Here is a 20,210-nt window from a genome sequence, read left to right as displayed (position 1 = left end):
TAGATGGTTCGGGGGCTCTCCTCCCAACTCCTACCCTCTTCCCTCATAGGCTTCCGTGCCGGAAACTCCGGACCTGCAGTTAGAAATGGGTGCAGCGGCGAAATGCTGGATGCTCCTACCCCTCCCCCGCGGTGGGTAGGGTGAGGATCGAGAAAGGTACTGCAGCTGGGAAGACCTCAGATTAGGTTGACACCCTAGCCTCCGGCGATTGAGTCGGGGCGTGTCACCATGGAGACGGGGCCGGTCGCGTACTCGCCTGCCATTGGCTGGGACTCCTGAGCTGGGGATATAAGCCAGCGCGTTGCAAACAATGCGCTGTGTGGATCGTACCCGGTGACTGGCGGTAGCTTAGCTCAGTGGAGTAGGTCTGAGCGGAGAAGGGCAAACTGATCGAGAGGGCGTCGGCGGGACCATGGACGACGGGTGAGGCGGGTACCAGGCCCAGGGAACCCCGTAGGCCCCTGGGGAGGGGAAATGGCTGTCATCGAGAACTGGAAACCCAGCACTCTGGGCCCCGAGGGGGCCAGGAGAGGGAACGAGCGCCCCGGGGATGCAGAGAGGCCTGGCTCGGAGCCCAGTATCAGGGGCAAGGCGGCAGAGCAGTGGGGCGGCCAGCGCTGGCAGGGGCGCGCGCGGGAATCGAGCAGGGGTGGCGCCACCAGAGCAGGAAGGGGACAGGTTAGTAGACCGTAGACGACTCGCCAAAGAAGCCGGTGTGTGTGCGTGCACGCACGCGTTGCGATGTGAGTGTAGAGGGAGCGTACTCCCCCACCCACATACAGAGAAGGTCTTTTCAACCCACGTGCTCGTCACAGATTCCCATTCTAGAGTCTAGGTAAAGCCGCGAGGTACTTTTGGCGCCCATATCTGGAGTTCCTCCTTCAGAGGAGAGATTGCTCACGTCCCTCGACAACGCCTCTCTTTCCTCCAAGGTGGAGTTTCAATTAAGTTGGGGATTCGTCTCCAAGGAGAGAAGGAAATTCTTATTCACTGAACTGAGCAACAGATCCTGCCTCCTCCCCCCACTTCACCTTTGAAAACGCTTATTTCGGCTTTGGTCCTTGAAGTCCCAGCCCAAGTCTCCAGCAGTAGGGATCAAAGTGGCTTTTGGGTGCCCAGGGATTCAGGGCATTCTTGGGAGACTGCTGGCCAATGAGGAAGTCCTGTAAGCTGTGGCTAGATGTGCTGGGTGGCCAGGGCTTCACACATATTTCATTTCCTTGGCGCCTCTTGGGGATGCTATTTGATTCACTTTTACCATCTCACCGCTTCTCTCTTCATCATTCTATGACCCCGGTTCTATTGCCCCGACCCGGTCCCTTACCCATCTACTTCCCTGAGGGTAGCCCGGTGTATTGTAAAGACAGCACTTTTGAAGAAAGAGGTTTCCTCTGGAGGCTTGGTTAGTTGTGTTCAGCTCTGTCACACCTCAGTCGTCGTTTCCTCCCCTGCCCCGTCCCTTCTCCTTGTTTTTTCCAGCTAGGTATGAGAGAATTGGACTGGAATTGTGAGAAAAATTCCCGGTTGATTCTTGGGGATGTCTGGGTTCTGCATAAGCGTATGCCTTTAGGTCTCTGAAGGGCAAAGGACCTTGGACCTTGATGAAGAGAAGGAAAGATGGGAGAAGGCAGGGAGGAAACACGGGCAGGGGGGGAAAGTTATAAAAGAGGTTCAGGTGCTGTGGACCTGAACCATGATTTATGGAGTCAAAGGTCTTTGGAGCTTGTTAGTAAATTTTAAATTCATTTTCAAACTGAGCCTGTTAGATAAGTGAGGCCGATTACATTCCCTTGCTTTACATTAGAGGAAAGAATTTGAAGCACAAGTTACCTGCCTAATAAAGACAAAATTGGGACTAGAATCCCTGTTGAGTTCTGCTTCCTCAAGACCAGAATTCTGAAACCTGGTTTTTGAATCAGAATTACCTGAGGCACTTTTGTAGGAAATAGCGATTCTGGGGTCTCTCCCCATTCTGTAGGGGTGGGCTCCAGAGTCTAGTTTTCACAAGCAGCTGCTGAGAAACTTATGCAGTCAGTTCTGCTCCAGCTGTTGACAACCAAAGTTGTGGCCTGGGTTTGCTTTTTTGTGCAGTAGCTTGTCTAGCTCCTTGGCCGACTTCTCTGTCCCCTGTCACCTTAGTACCTCAGTCAGCCTTTCTACCCTGAAGGTCATTAGTTTATGATACCCTTGGCATGGAAGTGAAACTCACCTTGGTTTTCCTTTTTTTCCTAGATTCAAGTATGAAGATTATCAGAACACTGCAAAATGGCTTTTGTCTCACACCAAACACCGACCTCAAGTGGCGGTGATCTGTGGTTCTGGGTTAGGAGATCTGAGTGACAGATTAACTCAGGCCCAGATCTTTGACTACAGTGAAATACCGAACTTTCCCAAAAGTACAGGTGCTGGCAAGGGGGAGGAGGGATAGGACTGAGGGATATTGATGGGATTCTGATGGGAGGGCAATGCTTCTACACCCTGGCTATCCTCTATAGCATTTGACTAGAGACAACTGTTGTAACAGAGGGAAAAGCCCACCAAGAATCAGAATGACTTTAGAAGGAAATTCCCCCAGTAGAAATGTTTTAGTAGGGCATGTTTATGTTACTGTATGATGACATATTTCCTGTGCTTTAATGACTCAGCTCCCTAAAGCTCTACAACACTTCCCCTGCACACTCTTTCCCCATACACACTATGGTCACCATATCCTCATACACCTCTCTCATTTCTTTCAGTCTGTAGCCTAAGTGGAAAGAGCAGTGCCTGTAAGCTCCCAGACAAAGTCAGGCCTTCCCTGTCCCATGTGTTCCTGCCATTCCCAATCTCCCCAGCTCTAACTCCAGTCCTAGGGTAAGGCACACACTGGTGCACAGCAACAAATGAACACACAGACTGCCACGTTCTTGCAGACAAATACCCAGGTGATACATGAATACACAGGATTTGATTCACACTGACCCTTTGGAAGGGGAAAGGGCCCCCTATGCACAGTGGAGTTCTGAGGATAGTGTACCCAGCATCCTAATAGCAGCCAAAAGCTCTAAGGCTGGGCTTCCGTGGTGGTCCAGTGGCTAAGACTCCACACTTCCACTGCAACGGCATGGGTTCAGTCCCTGGTCGGGGACGTTCCGCATGCTGTGGATGAGGCTTAGAGAAGGGCCAGGTGAAATAGGACCAAGTAAAGGACAAGAGTAGTTTATTTGGTTTACTTATTAATTTCTCAGATAACTAACTTCTGTTGGTTTATTTATTAATTTTTCAGATTCTACTTTCCTTCCTCTTTCCCTGGAGAGTTAAGAGTTTTAACAGATATTTTTCATGCCCTTTGGAGCAAGACTGGGAGACCAGAGCAGGGAGGTGGGGATGGGGTTGGAGAAGGAAATATTAAAAAGTGAGAGAAGGGAGTGCAAAGTTTTCTAAGAGAGATAGTAGTGACTCTGGCTCCACCTGCCACTCCTACCTGCAGTGAGAAGGGCACTGCACTAACTAAGTGGATTAATTTTTTAAAACTTTATCAATTTACTTTTTATACTTTATTTGGGTTTCCCTAACTGTGTCACCTCTGCTCTACTACTGGCAATTTTTTTTAAAATAAATTTATTTTACTTATTTATTTATTGGCTGTGTCAGGTCTTTGTTGCTGCGTGTGGGCTTCGCGGCAGTGTGCCGGCTTCTCATTGCGGTGGCTTCTCTTGTTGCGGAGCACGGGCTCTAGGCGCACGGGCTTCAGTAGTTGTGGCGTGTGGGCTCAGTAGTTGTGGCTCGTGGGCTCTAGAGCGCAGACTCAGTAGTTGTGGCTGTCGGGCTCTAGAGTGCAGGCTCAGTAGCTGTGGCTCATGGGCTTAGCTGCTCCGTGGCATGTGGGATCTTCCCGGACCAGGGCTTGAACCCATGTCCCCTGCATTGGCAGGCGGATTCTTAACCACTGCGCCACCAGGGAAGCCCTGTAATTTTTTTATAAGCTCCTCAATCTCTGAGTATCCCTCAACTCTCCCTCTTTGTTTTGGTCCCTCTCCCAGACCATCCATTCTCTAAGGGATAGGTCAGCCATGTCCATTAAAGGAGAAATGTTAGATGAGAGAAATGGTAATAATGGTTACTGTGTCTGTGTGGAGAGTTATCTTTGCACTCCCATGCCCCTGCATGCCCCATTCAGGGTACGTACTCCCACAGGATTGTTTTGTGGGTAACAAAGGAGACTTGTATGGGTCCAACCTCAGCCCCTTTCCTTGTTCCTAGCCTCCTCAGGAAGCTAGAATATACCATGAGCTCCCTCTCAGGAGGGAGGAAGCATATAGTTTAGTTAGGGTAGTAAGGATACAGATTTTGAGAGTTTTGGAAAAGAGGTCTATAATTACGACACTCACTGCATTCATTATTACTCGCTTATTCTATTTTTTATTCTTTTATTCTCTTACAGTATGGCTTTCTCATTCTTTTGAAATTTCTTTAAAAAGAAACTGATGTGTGTTCACATTGAACATCCTCACCCCCATAGCTCTAATCTCAGGATGTACTTATATCTAAGTTCATGATTAGTTTCTATCTCCCCCACCAGACTTAAACTTTCTGAGAGTGGAGATGATAATGTTTTCTTTTGATTAAGTATACCCTTACCTGTTGAGCACAGTGAGTTGGCTCAGAGTAGGTACTCAGTGGATATGTGTTGTATGAAAGCATCTGTCCATGCATTTCCCTTTCTTTTTTGTGTACAGTGCCAGGTCATGCTGGCCGACTGGTGTTTGGGATCTTGAATGGCAGAGGCTGTGTGATGATGCAGGGCAGGTTCCACATGTATGAAGGCTACCCGCTCTGGAAGGTAAATCAGGGACACAAATCTGATTGGGTCTGGACGAAGCGGGAGAGAGCTCTCCTATTTTATTACCTAACTACCCAGGCAAAGTAGATTTTTGGTCCCCTTCTTTCTCGTCTTTTATGCTGTATCATGCTGTATCTCGTCTTTTATGCTGTATCATGCTGTATCATCTGCATGGGTGGATTGGTGACATTTTAAAGAACACTCTCTGATCTTTTATCTTTTGCTTCTAAGGTGACATTCCCAGTGAGGGTTTTCCATCTTCTGGGTGTGGACACTCTAGTGGTCACCAATGCAGCTGGAGGGCTCAACCCCGAGTTTGAGGTTGGAGATATCATGCTGATCCGCGATCACATCAATCTACCTGGTTTCTGCGGTGAGAACCCTCTCAGAGGGCCCAATGATGAAAGGTAGCTATCCTGCTCCTTTTTGTATAGATGGGTGGGCTCTAAGGACTTGTCTGGGAGTTGGGAGAGAGCTTATTCTATTCCATTAATCTGAGATAATCCAACCTGTGCCCTAGGTTTGGAGTTCGTTTCCCTGCCATGTCTGATGCCTACGACCGGGATATGAGGCAGAAGGCTCACAGTACCTGGAAACAAATGGGAGAGCAGAGAGAGTTACGGGAAGGAACCTATGTGATGGTGGCAGGCCCCAGCTTTGAGACTGTGGCAGAGTGTCGTCTGCTGCAGAAGCTGGGAGCAGATGCTGTTGGTGAGGAGGGGAACTTGGCTGGAGGCTTGAAGAGGGAGGGTTCTGGCAAAATAAGATAGAAAAGAGAAAAAGATTATAGACCTAGATGATAAACTGAAAGAGGGCCTGACTTAAGGGAAGATTGAATTAAACTGACTTGAAAGGTGGTGGAAGATTTGCATCGTAGCATCAACTCACCACCCACCACCAAGGGCTCTAACCACTGCAATGCTAATGAGCGGTCCATAATTTGATGACTGTTTCTGATTATTTTAACAAATATCATTATAGCCACCTTCTGTACCCTTTGGCTGGAAGATAGAATTGCATCATTAGAACTGACTTTAGAATGACCACAAACAGATAGAAATTTCTATTTATAAGAGATGTGCAAGGCCCTCTGAGGCCCGACTCTTTTAGGCAGTACAGAACAGCCTAAGCTTGACACGAATTTAGCTGTTTCTTTGGATGTTTTCTTGATGCTAAATTGTCAACGAGGTGATTAATGGAGGTGAGGCTAAAGGGTGAGGAAAAGAGTCATTTGCGGATCCTGACAGTTGGTTTCCCTCTTTCTCCACATCAGGCATGAGCACAGTACCGGAAGTTATAGTTGCAAGGCACTGTGGACTTCGAGTCTTTGGCTTCTCCCTCATCACTAACAAGGTCATCTTGGATTATGAAAGCCAGGAGAAGGCCAATCACAAGGAAGTACTAGAGGCCGGGAAGCAAGTTACGCAGAAATTGGAGCAATTTGTCTCCATTCTTATGGCTAGCATTCCACTGCCTGACAATGCCAGTTAACCAGCCCTGGAGTGGTCTGGCATCTCCCTTCTGGGATCCAAGGAGCTGCTACCTACTTTGGCCTCTTGCTGGAGTCACGTGCCTCTGCCCTTAGGTAGTGGCAGAAAGGAGTGTCACCTGCCCTGCTTCTCCCACCAGACCTTTCTGATACAGAGTGCTCTTCTGCTCAGCTGTCATCACAAAATGATTTCCACCCCTATTCCTCTTCAAGAGCCCAAGCCCTACCACACATCCAGGGATTTGACTTGGGGCTGTCGAACTCAGCCTAGTAGCTACTGCTAGCTTTTTGAGATGATCCTCTTACATTCCTGGGGGCTCAGCTCTGCTCCTCAAAGCACTGGAGACCACACAAGGAACAGCCTCTTCCTTTTGGAGTTTTATACTTCATATTTTGAGAATAAAGAGAAAGATGAAATAATTTCTTTATTTTTGTGTAATTTGGGATAAGGGTGGGGCACAGGCCAAGACTGGCATGAAACCAATCATGAGACCACATGTCTTGTGGTTTGACTCTCTGCCTCTCAGACAGCTAAGAATTGAGGTAGATGGTATGTGAATGCAGGAAAGGATGGAGGAAAGGCAAAGAGGTGAAAGACAGTGTTAGAAGATAAGGAAGGACTGTACATGATGGCCACTTCCCTCAGATCAGTCTTGCCTCTGTCCTTTTGCTTTCTGGTTGTTTCTCTCTCTGTCAGCTCTCATGAATCTCTGAATTCGTTCACTGATCTCAGCTTATGTTCCACAGTTGCCACATCCTTGGTAAGCCCTAATTGTATTTCTTGTTGGTTTCCTTCGGTTCCCCCCCACCGCCGCCGCTAACCTCTGCCATAGTTCGTGACACCCATACATTCTGTCACTCCATTCTGACAGTGCAGTGGCAAATACCCCTTTCTCTGCTGCCGGCAGCTCCACTGCTGATTAGCGTCCTGCCAGCCCCTGTGAAGTTGACTCATACTCTGGCCTCTTCTCTTGGAGCACTTCCTTGCCTCCTATTGCTTTCTTCCTGGGTGTTAGTTTTCCTTTTCACCATTCTTGGTCAGAACCTCCCTGTGACAGGAGCCTAGGCATTACCTTTTATTGGCCCATTGCACTGCTGGCGCTTATCAACTTGCATTCAGCTGGCTGGCACGTTTGAAAATCATACTATCCCCACCCACTCAGGCCTGTTTGCCTTTCGACAGCGGGTAGAGCTGGATGACTCTACAACAGTGGTAACATTTCAGTTAGTAGTATAACATGGAAGAGGTGGGATTCCCTGGTGACGCAGTGGTTGAGAATCCGCCTGCCGATGTAAGAGACGCTGGTTCGTGCCCTAGTCCGGGAAGATCCCACATGCCGCGGAGCGGCTGGGCCCGTGAGCCATGCCCGCTGAGCCTGCGCGTCCGGAGCCTGTGCTCCGCAACAGGAGAGGCCACAACAGTGAGAGGCCCGCGTACCACATAAAAAAACCCCGAAACATGCAAGAGGCATTTTGGCAGGAAAGCTTTCGAAAACTTTCAAATCATCCTTTGTTTGCTACCTGACCTACCTAGCTGAGCCCAGCACAAAGAAAAGGTATCCTGAAGTGGCCCTGTAACTACTCTTCTTTTCATCCGTTCTTTGTACCTTCATCCACCTCTAAAACCCTACCTGGCAATCTGCTAGCGTCTGTCATTTGTCTCTGAGAGAAGCTGGTGTAGAGGGAAGGACTGTGCATCCTTCAGATACATACACATCACAGTAACTTGTTCATCTGATGAGATGCTTATAGACATTTTTTAAATTTATTTTTTTAATTGAAATATAGTTGATGTACAATATTCTATGTTATAGATGTACAATAGTGATTCACAGTTACATTTCTTTTTAATCAAGTTATTGAATATTTCTGTATAACACTCTTAGCCTAATAAAATGTTAAATTGAGAATATAAAAATGGTCTTTCCCTCTCAAGGGCCCTACAGTCTTAACAGATACACATTTGTAAAGCTATTAATTGTTCATATAAGGCAGTATAAAATAGGTACAAGTCACATGTTATGCGAGTCCAAAGGATGAACTGATTATAAGTATGCACTGGACTTTGAGATTGGTTATTGAGAGAAAGGTTGTTTAACTTTGAGCTTAGTCTTCAAGGATGAAAGGGAGGAAGGATTTCACATCAGGGTGAGCCGAAGCGCTCACAATGTTTGTGGGTCATTGTCACAACAGGTGTGACTAGAACAGAAGACATGGAGACATAGCAGATGGGTACTTGGGGGTTAGAGGAGGGCTGCATTTGGTGCTTGGCTTTCTTACCCTGGATCTGCTTCTTGGTGAGATGGATCAGGAATCAGAATGGTGTCATCTGAAAAATACGTCCCAGAGAGACTTGAGTGGAATATTTAAGGGCATTTCTACCTTTTTAGATTTAGAAGATATCTTGTATTTCATAATAGAATACTAGATTAATGAAGAAGATTATGCATTTGATGTCCTAATTCAAGAGTCTAATTCCTTAGATCTAAGCACAAAAATTAGAACTCACCTACTTTATACAAGTATATATTACTATATTCATGTTAGGGCATTAAATATACCCCCATGGTGACAGAAAACAAAATTATATATTCTTTATAGTACAAAGTAAGCTATGACAAGGAAAGTAGCTACAGGCAAGTAATAGTCATTTTTTAAAAAATATTTATTTGTCTGCTCCAAGTCTTAGTTGCGACACATGGGATATTTAGTTACGATGTGCGGGATCTCTAGTTACGGCATGCAGGATCTAGTTCCCTGACCAGGTAGCGAACCGGGCCCCCTGCGTTGGGAGCATGGAGTCTTAACCACTGGACCACGAAGGAAGTCCCTAGTCATTTAATTATAGATAATAATTATTAATTCTAAACTCACTAGAATTCTAGTTTCAAGGTGGGTATGGGCTGGGGAGGAAAAACATGACCACACAGTGTCTTCAATATTTTTAGAAAACAGCTTTACTGAGATATAATTCACATAAAATAAAATTCACCCATTTAAAGTGTGTAATTCAAAGATTTTTAGTATGTTCACAGATAAGTACAATCAATCGTCATCAGAGTCAATTTTAGAACACTTCCATCACCTCCAAAGGAAACCTGTACCTTTTAGCTGTCACTGTACACTCCACCCCCACTCCCACCCTCCCTGGCCCCAAACAACCACTAATCTACTTTCTGCTCTGTAGAGTGAACTATTTTGGGCTTTCATATGAATAGAATCATATATGGAATGATGTGGACTTTGTGACTGGCTTCTTTCACTTAGCATAATGTTTTCAAGGTTCATCTAAGTTGTAACGTGTATCAGTACTTCCTTCCTTTTTATAACCAACTAATATTCCCTTGTATGGCTACACCACATTTGGTTTATCAAGTATTTTCAGTTTCAAAATGCCAACAAACCCAGCCCAAAATGAATGTATCAATTGAGGTGTGCAAAAGAATAAAAACACAAAGTCAGGGAGATAGGTCTCGGGGTGGGGGTGGGGGGGCGCCTACAGAAGGGTAGTTCTCAAAAAAAAACTCTCCAGAGGGGCCTACAGAATGCCGAAAAAATGGGTTCAGTTTCTTGAGCCTCATCATATGTGTCAAAACACACTTACCCCATCAAGTCATGTTCTCTTCCCTGACCCTATCATGGTCATTTTACCTACATCAGTAATGTTACTAGGACTTCCCTGGTGGCACAGTGGTTAAGAATCTGCCTGCTAATGCAGGGGACACAGGTTCAAGCCCTGGTCCAAGAAGATCTCACATGCTGCAGAGCAACTAAGTCCATGTGCCACAACTACTGAGTTTGTGCGCCAGAGCCCCCGAGCCACAACTACTGAGCTCACGTGCCACAGTTACTGAAGCCTATGCACCTAGAGCCCGTGCTCTGCAGCAAGAAAAACCACCACAATGAGAAGCCTGTGCACCGCAACGAAAAGTAGCCTCCGCTCGCCACAACTAGAGAAAACCCGCGCACAGCAACAAAGACCCAACACAGCCAAAAATAAATAAGTAAATTTATTAAAAAAAAAATAATGTTACTGGGCTTTCCTGGTGGCGCAGTGGTTGAGAGTTCGCCTGCCGATGCAGGGGACACTGGTTCGTGCCCCGGTCCGGGAAGATTCCACATGCCGAGGAGCAGCTGCGCCCGTGAGCCGTGGCCGCTGAGCCTGCGCGTCCGGAGCCTGTGCTCCGCAACGGGAGAGGCCACAACTGTGAGAGGCCCGCGTACCGAAAAAAAAACAAAAAACAAAAAAAAACCCAAAAAAACAAATGTTACTAATCATGTATTTTGTATAGAACATTGTCTTAAAAACCATAATATAAATTGGTAATAAGACAAAGTGCTTTCAGTCTAGACAGGGGACAGGATATATGCATAAAAAAGGAAAAACAAGGTTGAATTAGTGGTACCCTCTATGCCTATTTTAGTCTTTTTGTGTGTTATATTGTCATTGTTTAGAAAAATTGTTTTTGAAAGAGGAATACAATAATGTGTGAAAAGTAGTACATGCTAAGTGCCAATGATAACGTGCTACAGAGGATGGGGAATGGGTAAAGGATTGGTAGGACTCAAGTTAGGCTTTCTAGGAAAGAGAGGTGAGGAGGATATAGCTGAAAGCACTACATGCAGGCCAATTCAGGAATGTCTAATATAACAGACTGGAAAGGTTAAAATGAAGAAATCATGAATGCGAGCAGTTGGAGATAAGGTGGAGAGGGGCTAGATTGTTTAGAGCTCTGATCTCAGGCTAAGGAGTGCTAACCTTATTCTCTAGGCAAGTGGCCAGCTTTTTAACTAAGGACTGATGGGAAAAATCACACTGTAGTATTTTGATGGACTAACGCCTAACCAGAAGCGGGGAGGCTTCCGACTTCTCCGGTGGTGCAGTGGTTAAGAATCCACCTGCCAGGGCTTCCCTGGTGGCGTAGTGGTTAAGAATCCACCTGCCAATGCAGGGAACACGGGTTCGAGCCCTGGTCCGGGAAGATCCCAGATTCCGCGGAGCGGCTGGGCCCGTGAGCCATGGCCGCTGAGCTTGCGTGTCCAGAGCCTGTGTCCCGCAACGGGAGAGGCCCGCATACCACAGAAAAACAAAACAAAACAAAACAAAACAAAAAAACATAAAGACAAGAGCGTAAGCAATTTAGAAATAAAAATATACACTTAAGTCAAATTAGTTTTCTCTTTTTTTTGGATTAAAATTTGAATAGGTGATAGAATCACGTAGTTAAAAAATTATGCCACAAAAAATGTATACAGTGAAAATGTTCATCTCAGTCCTCTCCTCCATCTGCCCTTCCTTCCCCACCCCACTAGGAATCACTTTTATTAGCTTCTTGTGCATTCTTCCAGGATTTATAAAAATATAAACAAATAAAAATACATACTTTTATTTTTTCTCCTATTATTATACACAGAAGTTAGCATGTTATACTTCTTGTTCTACACCTTGCTATTTTATTTTACCTTAATGTATCTTGGAGATCTTTTCACATCTGTTAATTATTGTGCTTACTTGATGAATTAGGTCCATGCTGTCAAGAATACATGTCTGTCACTCAAATTTTTTAGAACCAAAGGAAGAGTATGCTTGGGTTTTTTTTGTTTTTTGTTTGTTTGTTTTTAGCTATTTCCCAGTCTGAGTTGATTACTATTACAAATAGATTCAAAGAGTTGCTGCCCCTTTAAAAGAAGAAGGTGAAGAAGAATGGAACTGTTCCTTCCGTGCTGTGCCTTGCATCTAAATTTGATCTGGCTTAGATTTGCATTGCTCTTTCTTGTAAATAGGCCTGTTTTTCATAATTACATTTTGTTTCTAAGGGATGCCATTTGAATAAACACTGGCTACCTGCCTTGTTTTTCTGTTATTGTAAATTTGGATTTTAATAAAAATGGAAAATTTCCTGTCTTTAATCTTTTTGCCAGACTTTTAGCTTTAGTCTAAATTAGATTTGAAATTGTTTGGTATTAATCTGCCTTTGTTCTCTTGTTTTGGAGTCAGAGAACTCCTCCACTCCTCCATCGGGTTTTCATTTTCACTTCCATTCTGAGTTTGTTCATTTAGGAGGCTTACTTTAGCTCATTTGCAAATCACTTTTTTTCTTGTCCTCTTTCCCTTCTCTCTTTTATTCATTTTTTAAAATACCATTTTGCTTGTCAGCCAGCTATTTGATATTGACCTTTGTCTTTGCTTTTCCTATTTTATTTTGAGCTGTTTCTACTTGAGCTTTGGCTATAATTTTATAATAAAAGATTGGTAGGAATATAGTACGACTTTATATGTAGCCTGAGGTGTTCTAGTTCTATCCAGTGTTCGTTTTACCCATCAAAGACTGTCCAGGTCAATTCCAGTTCACAGTATTAATCTCCACTGTTCCCTCCAAATAATACTGTAGAGCTACTACCATTGTTAATATCCTACCCATTCCATCAAATGAAGTATGAAAATAATTTAATTACCATCAAGGAATGTAGTTGATATTTGGCACAGTGGTTGTTGTTTTTTTTAATAAATTTATTTTTTATTTATTTATGTTTGGCTGTGTTGGATCTTCGTTGCTACGTGCAGGCTTTCTCTAGTTGCGGCAAGTGGGGGCTACTCTTCATTGCGGTGCGCGGGCTTCTCATTGCAGTGGCTTCTCTTGCTGTGGATCATGGGCTCTAGGCTCGCAGGCTTCAGTAGTTGCAGCACGTGGACTCAATAGTTGTGGCTCATGGGGTTAGTTGCTCCACTGCATGTGGGATCTTCCTGGACCAGGGCTCGAACCCGTGTCCCCTGCACTGGCAGTTGGATTTTTAACCACTGCGCCACCAGGGAAGCCCACAGTGGTTGTTTCTGATATACTTGTTTTGGAGGTGGGAAGGTTCTCACTCTGGAGTTTCACTGATAGACCTGCAAGATCATGAATCTGGAGGGACAGAAGGAAGTCATTAGGTTTCCTTGGATGCTTGCTCCCCTAAATTACCCTCCTCCTTCACAAACAGATAGGAACCAACACTGTTTAAAAAAACAAATATGGAATTATGGTAAGGGTAATTTTGGATATGTTCTGCCATTCTGCCGTTCTTTATGGCATCCAGCTTCTAAAATATTTCCTACCTACTGACTCGTTACTTCAGGATAGCTCTACGGTTGGTCTAAAGGCTTGTTAGCAGAACTCCCAAAGATCTAGAAAACTGATCCTTGGTAAGGTTACACAATACTGGATTCAGGAATGTTCTCAGACCAGAATATACTAGCCTGGAGAGTCTGAGAGAGGTGCCTTAGAGAACCAAACTGTACCCTGCAATAGGATTGTACATTGTATAAACCAGAAACTTGAGGTGCTTCTACCCAAGGAGGGGCTCTGGGCATATCCACACTTGCTTAGGAGTACAAGTGGACTAGACTGAGAAATACTGTTATATTTCCATAGTCTAATATGACTCTCACTTACTTACAGTTTTCAGTAATAATACACCTTCTGGTGAAGATGCTGGAGTCAAGATGTTTGTGCTTTTTTTTTTAAATTTTTATTGGAATATAGTTGATTTACAATGTTGTGTTAGTTTCAGGTGTCTAGCAAAGTGAATCAGTTATACATATACATATATCCACTGTTTTTTAGATTCTTTTCCCATACAGCCCATTACAGAGTATTGAGTAGAGTTCCCTGTGCTATATAGTAGGTACTTATTATCTATTTTATATATAGTAGTGTGTATATATCAATCCCAGTCTCCCAATTTATCCCTCCCCACCCCCTTTCCCCCCTGGTAAGCATAAGTTTGTTTTCTAAGATGTCTGTACTTCTGTCTGAATTGAAACATTTATTCATCTCTCTGACTGAGCTGACTTTATTTTGTGCCCTTTGGATAAATAACCCTGTTTGATTATTCAAGTGACGTTTGTGTCAGGTCTTGTCATCAGCCTTTACCCAGTATTGACATTTTTCAACGAAGGTCACTCATAACTATAACATTTACTTGACAACACTGTACTGCATTGATATTTGTTCATTTTTTCTGCAATTATTTTGAACTATGTCCTTTTGATAATCAGATGTATTAAGGCTTATATAGAAATGCCAAGGGGTGTGTGTGTGTGTGTGTGTGTGTGTGTGTGTGTGTGTGTGTACATACATATGCATATACACATACATACATATGTATGCTAACCCCCCAAATTATCAACTTATAAACTGTTGTCTGTCCATGAAAACTTGAGTGCACCTCTCCAGGCTGCTGCGCAGAGAGAAAGATAAACGCGAAGAGGGTATGTTTATCCATTTACTAACAAATGTTCTAGAGACTAGGGAAACAGAGAAGAACAAGACAATGTTCTTGCCTTCAAGGAGTTTATATTTAACTCAGGAGTCAGACGACAAATAAATACAAATGTAAAAAAAAAATCTAAGGTAACAATAAGTGTTAAGAAAAAATAATCAAAGTAAGGGGATGGAAAGTAATAGAGGAAGGAAAGGCAAGTTAAAACTACAGTGAGATACCATTTCACACTCACTATTATGTCTATAATAGATAAGACAGACATTAACAAGTGTTGGCAGGATACAGAGAAACAAGAACCCTCATACATCACTGCTGGGAATGTAAAATGGTGTAGCCACTTTGGATAAACACTTTGACAGTTTCTCAAAAAATTAAAACCACTATGTGACCCAGCAATTCCACTTCTAGGTATCTACTCAAGAGAAATAAAAACACAACCACACAAAGACTTAACACATAAATGTTTACAGCAACATTTACTAATAATGGAAACTGGAAACAACTGGTGAATGGATAGATAAAACGTATGGCCATACCATGGAATACTTTTCAACAATAAAAAGGAACAAACTGCAGACACATGCTGCATCATGCATGAGCTTCAAAAACATGCTGAGTAAGACAATTCAGATACAAAAGAGCAAGTATCCTATGATTCTGTTTATATGAAATATCCAGAAAAGACAAACTTATAGAGACAGAAAGTAGATTAATGGTTTCCTGGGGCTCAGAGTAGAAAAGGAGATTAATGTAAATGGGCATAAGGGATCTTATTCAGGGGGTAAAAATGTTCCAAACCTGATTTATGGTTGTGGTCACACGACTGAGTAAAGTTACTAAAAATCATCGAATTGTACGCTTGAAATGGGTGAATTTTATGACATGCAAAATATACCTCATTAAGGCTATTAAACAAAAGAGGGAATTCCCTGCTCTCACTGCCAAGGGCTCAGGTTCAATCCCTGGTCGGGAACTAAGATCCTGCAAGCTGCACAGCGTGGCCAAGGGGAAAGAAAAAAGGGAGAGAGAGAGAGAAAGTAATAAAGAAGCAAGAGATTTCTCGAATAGGTTAGCGCTGGAAAGGCCTCCCTGAGGAGCTGGCATTTGAATAGACACCTGAGTAGAGGAGGGAGTGAGCAATGGAATGACTAGGGAAGAGTGTTCAAGCAGCTAGCATGAAGGTTCTGAGGGAACTTAGCAATTTAGCAGCAGCAAGAAGGCCAATATTATTAGAGTAGAGTGAACAATGGAAATAATGGTGGGAGACAAAGTTGGAGATGTGGGCAGGTGTTGTAGGTCATGGTAAGAAGTTTGGATTTTATTTTGAGCATGAAAGGATTTTTAAAACTGATTTACCCTAAACAACACAACCACAACAAACAACTCAACTGCCTATTTTGTAGAAAATCCATGGTATGGGGCAAAAATTGAAGTAGGGTGATCAGATAAGAGACCACTGTGGTAGACCAGGTTAAAAGTTGGTTTGCATCAGTGATGGTGAAGGAGGTGGTAAGATGAAGTCAGAATTTGGAGATATTTTGAAGATAGAGTAGACAAGAATTTCTGATAGATTGGAAAAAAGTATGAGAAGAAAAGAAGAATCAAGAATTGTTCCTAAATTTTTGCCCCAATAGGTGAGGTGAATGGAGCTGCCATTTACTGAGATGAGACGCTTAGGGAGGAGCAGTTTGCTTTTATAGCTGATAAGTTTTAAAAGTCTAGACCTCCAGGTGGACACGTGGGGTATGCAGTTGGATAAATGAGTCTGCAATCAAAGAGAGGAGATTTAAGCTAGGTACATAAATTTGGAAGTCATTAGCATATAGATGGCATTAAAGCAAATGATCTAAATGATATTATCTAGGGGACAGAAATCAGGATGTGGGGAATGATTCAGCAAAGGAATTTGAGAATGACCCATTAGTGAGGTAGGAGGAAAATCAGAAAATAGGATGTCTTGGAGGACAAGTGAAGAGAGCAGTCAAGGTCACTCACTGCTTACCTTGACATGTGGTCTTGAAACCGTGCACCTCAGATTGGGACTTGAACCCACGCAGCCGGGACTCGAACCCAGCCAAAACCCACAGTCTTCCAACTGAGATCACACACCTGGTTTTAGGACTTTATGAAGCTCAGGTTCTTGATATCTCATGGCAGAAAGAATTCAGTGAGAGACAAAGTGATAGGTAAGAAGTGGATTTATTTAGAGAAAAACATACTCCACAGACAGCGTGTGGGCCACCCCAGAAGGTAAGAAAGGCACCAGGGTATGTGATTGTCAGTTTTTATAGGGGTGGGTAATTTCATAGGCTAATGAGTGGGAGGAGTATTCCAGGTATTTTGGGAAGGGGTGGGGATTTCCAGGAATTGGGCCACCGCCCACTTTTTGATCCTTATGGTCGGCCTTGGAACTGTCATGGCACCTGTGGGTGTGTCATTTAGCTTGCTGATGTGTTACAATGAGCGTATACTGAGGCTCAAGGTCTAGTGGAAGCCAACTTGTCCGCCATCTTGGACTCATTTGGTTCTAATCAATTTATATCCTGTCCTCGGGCTATGTCATTCTTTCAAATGTCGTGCCCTGCCCCCTTCCCTCCTGTTTCAGTTTTAGTGGAGCAACAAGAACGACACTGATACCAAGCAGGACCCTGTGGGGCTCCTGGGCACAAAAGCCTTTCTGTGACCCTACTTCTTTTTTGTTGTTTGTTGGCCACACCTCGTGGCATGAGGGATCTTAGTTCCCGGACCGGGGATCAAACCTGTGTCCCCTAAAGTGGAAGCACGGAGTCCTAACCACTGGACCGCCATGGAATTCCCCTCTGCCCCCACTTCTTGGTTACAGCAAATAGGCTTCTTTCAGACTCCATGACCTTCTCTGAGTTCCAATGGGCAGGTTCAAACAGATGCTAATTAGGGAAGGGAAGGGATGCAGAGACAAGGGAGGAAGAGGCAAGAAACAATAGCGCAACCTTGGGGCAGAGTCCTGGTTCCAACCCTCAAGGGACATGCATAACAATATCTTTGAGCTGTTTTGCAGATACTGAAACCCCCACCTGGTAGGAGAAGTTAACTGTATGCTGTCCACCAGCGCGTAGACTGGTTGGAACCCGAAGGTTGATGATGCTGACTCCCACTTACCTCACCACCAACCAATCAGAAGAATGTCCACTAGCTGATCACGCCCTCTTTGAACCATCACTATAAAACTCCTCACTACCCCCTCCAGGTTGCCTCAAAACACAATTGTGAGGGCATTAACCCTCTGTGGTCCCCTTTGCCTTGCAAAGCAATAAAGCTATTCTTTTCTACTGCATCCAAAACTTTGTCTCCGAGATTTAATTCGGTGTCGGGGTACAGAGGCCGGATTCAGCTTCAACACCTTGATTAGACTGGACACCAGAAAGAATGAGAGATGAGGAAGTAGAGACAGCATGTACAAATAACACATTTGAGAAATTTTGCTACATAGGGGAGTAGTGGTTGGAGGAAAGATGTGAGGTCTAAGAAAGAGGCTTAAAAAATTTTTTTTAATTTTTTAATGATGGGAGACACCTTGAAACAGAGAGGCCCCAAATGGGACTTGGATATGATATGAGGGAGGAGACAAGATGGTTTGTACTATTGACTGGGAGTTAAATGGGACCTTTAATTGATTATCCATGCAGTACCCGATGACTTGTTTATCGTATAGTTACAACTGCGCAGTGCGTTAGGGACTCTTGATAGTGAAAAGAAATGAGTCCACACTGATGCTTGGACTTTGACTTGATAGCTGTCCATAAGAGGGCAGCAGAGAAAGAGCCCTGCAAGGTTGTCCCTGCAGGGTAATATTACATACTTTTCAAAGATATTAGAGGGAACTGAGCCCTTCCTTCCCAGAACCTCAATGCTAAAATTCAGCTTGGAGAACCCAAAGCCTCCAGACTTTGGGACATTCTCAGATAGTGTGGCCAGGCTTTGAGATCTGGAGGTAAGGAAGCAGGTAAGGAAGCAATTGTAAAGTTGATTGAATGTGGAAGAATGGCCAGTATGGAGGGAAGTTGCAGCTATTTTGTGGAAGCATCCTTAAAAAGAATGAGGCTAGACCACTTTTAGTATAAATAAACTGATTCTGGGGGAGTATTCACTGCCACAGTCATTCCAAAGGACCCATTGATGCTGAATCTCAAAGTGTGTGGCCAAAGTTTACAAAAAAAAAAAAGCCAAAAAAAGTCAAGTAGAGAAGGATTTAATCTGTAAGGGGAAGCGGGTGGGGAGAGAGGAAGACACTCCTGCTGTGATTGGATCTTTAATGTGAATAACCACAGCATGTAACATGTACAAAGTGCTTTACAATCTACAAAAGATTTTACATTCTTTGTCCTTTTTAGTTTTGATATTTATGGAGACTATTGAGTATCATTAATATTATTCTCATTTTCGTTTTTCAGATGAAAAAAGAGAGGCTTAGAGAAAGGTCACCTGACTTTTCCACCATCACACAGCAAAGGAATGACTAAGCTAAGACTCATATTCACAACTTTTGTCTCCAAATCTTTGAATCTACAGAGAGTGATGTGGGTGGGTACTGTGTGGAAACACATCACATGTTTGGGCTGAAAATGAAGGTCCAATGGAGTTATGCTTGGTGGCAAATTGGAGATGAAATGGAGAAGTGAGGAACTGTCTTCTATCGTTTTAAAGGATTGTTGATGTAAAAGAAGAATCAAATTTATTTTGTGCAATTTTGTCAGTTAAGATTAGACCGGAGGAGAGGTTCCACTCAATTTGTGAAGAGTTCCACAAAAAAGAAATAGTTAAGTTCTTCAAGTGTGGAAACAGGGGCTAGATGAATATTTGGCAAAGCCATAGAGAGGAATCTTTGACCTTACAACCTCTAAAATTCTATGCAAATCAAGTACCTTGAAACATTAGGACTTGTTTGGAAAAGCCTGAATAACAATGATACACTTCCCCAACACTAAAAATCAAGTAGCTTGAAACATCAAGACTTGTTTGCAAAAGCCTGAATAGCAAAGGTACACTTCCCCAACACTTAAGTTATATGGAAGGAAGATTAGATGTTACACTGTACATTCATGTTGCAATAATTATATGCTTATGCATGTCCACTTCTTGAAGAAGGTAAGAGGTGAGGAGTTGGGAGGCTAGATTAGGAAGAGTTGGGAGCTGTGACTGATTCCAGACCAAATTGGAAGCAATTCACCGCTTCATCAGACAGGAAACTCAGCAGTTGAGAAATCTTTAGCAGCACACCTGGAGGAATTCACCAGGGGACTGAGGCAGTAACTCCGAAAGGATAGGTGGTGGAAGGGTTACACAGGAACTTTGAGGAAGGAGTGATTTATGGGCGGAAGCCTTGCCAGAAGTGCAGTCAGTGGTGAAGAAAGCCATTTGTTCCGGGAGAGCAGTTTAGAAGGAGTATGTTTTGTGTGGGCTGTAGTTCATGAGGAAAGTGTTTGTGGGGAATGGAGATATGGGGCTAGTGATATGCATGAAAGCACTTGTTGAGAAATGTGGTTTGTAGGGGGCTTGCATTGCTGGGGCCATGAGGCTGGCGGGTGTTTTGGGCAGAAAGAGGCCACAGGGGCAAAAAAAAAGAGTCCCCACTGTGGCCTTTAAAAAATATATGCA

The 20,210-nt window shown here is 43.8% G+C and overlaps 1 protein-coding gene across 2 annotated transcripts; it reads left to right on the top strand.

Annotated features, from left to right (window-relative positions):
• The first annotated feature begins 265 nt into the window (after positions 1-265).
• PNP (purine nucleoside phosphorylase) lies at positions 266-6,731 on the top strand. 2 transcript variants are annotated; one of them, XM_019935195.3, is made up of 6 exons: positions 266-423; positions 2,233-2,396; positions 4,719-4,822; positions 5,054-5,229; positions 5,343-5,533; positions 6,096-6,731. In XM_019935195.3, the coding sequence occupies exons 1-6, from the start codon at positions 413-415 to the stop codon at positions 6,311-6,313; spliced, it is 864 nt and encodes a 287-aa protein (XP_019790754.1). In that variant the 5' UTR covers positions 266-412; the 3' UTR covers positions 6,314-6,731. The 2 variants fall into 2 exon arrangements, with proteins under 2 accessions (XP_019790754.1, XP_004317447.1); XM_004317399.4 differs by having other exon boundaries at positions 267-423; positions 2,233-2,402.
• Positions 6,732-20,210: the final 13,479 nt, after the last annotated feature.

The sequence above is a fragment of the Tursiops truncatus genome, chromosome 2 (genome assembly GCF_011762595.2).
Source record: "Tursiops truncatus isolate mTurTru1 chromosome 2, mTurTru1.mat.Y, whole genome shotgun sequence".
Classification (NCBI taxonomy): domain Eukaryota; kingdom Metazoa; phylum Chordata; class Mammalia; order Artiodactyla; family Delphinidae; genus Tursiops; species Tursiops truncatus.
Note: the sequence above shows the minus strand (reverse complement) of the source record. Positions and strands in the feature narration are given on the sequence as shown.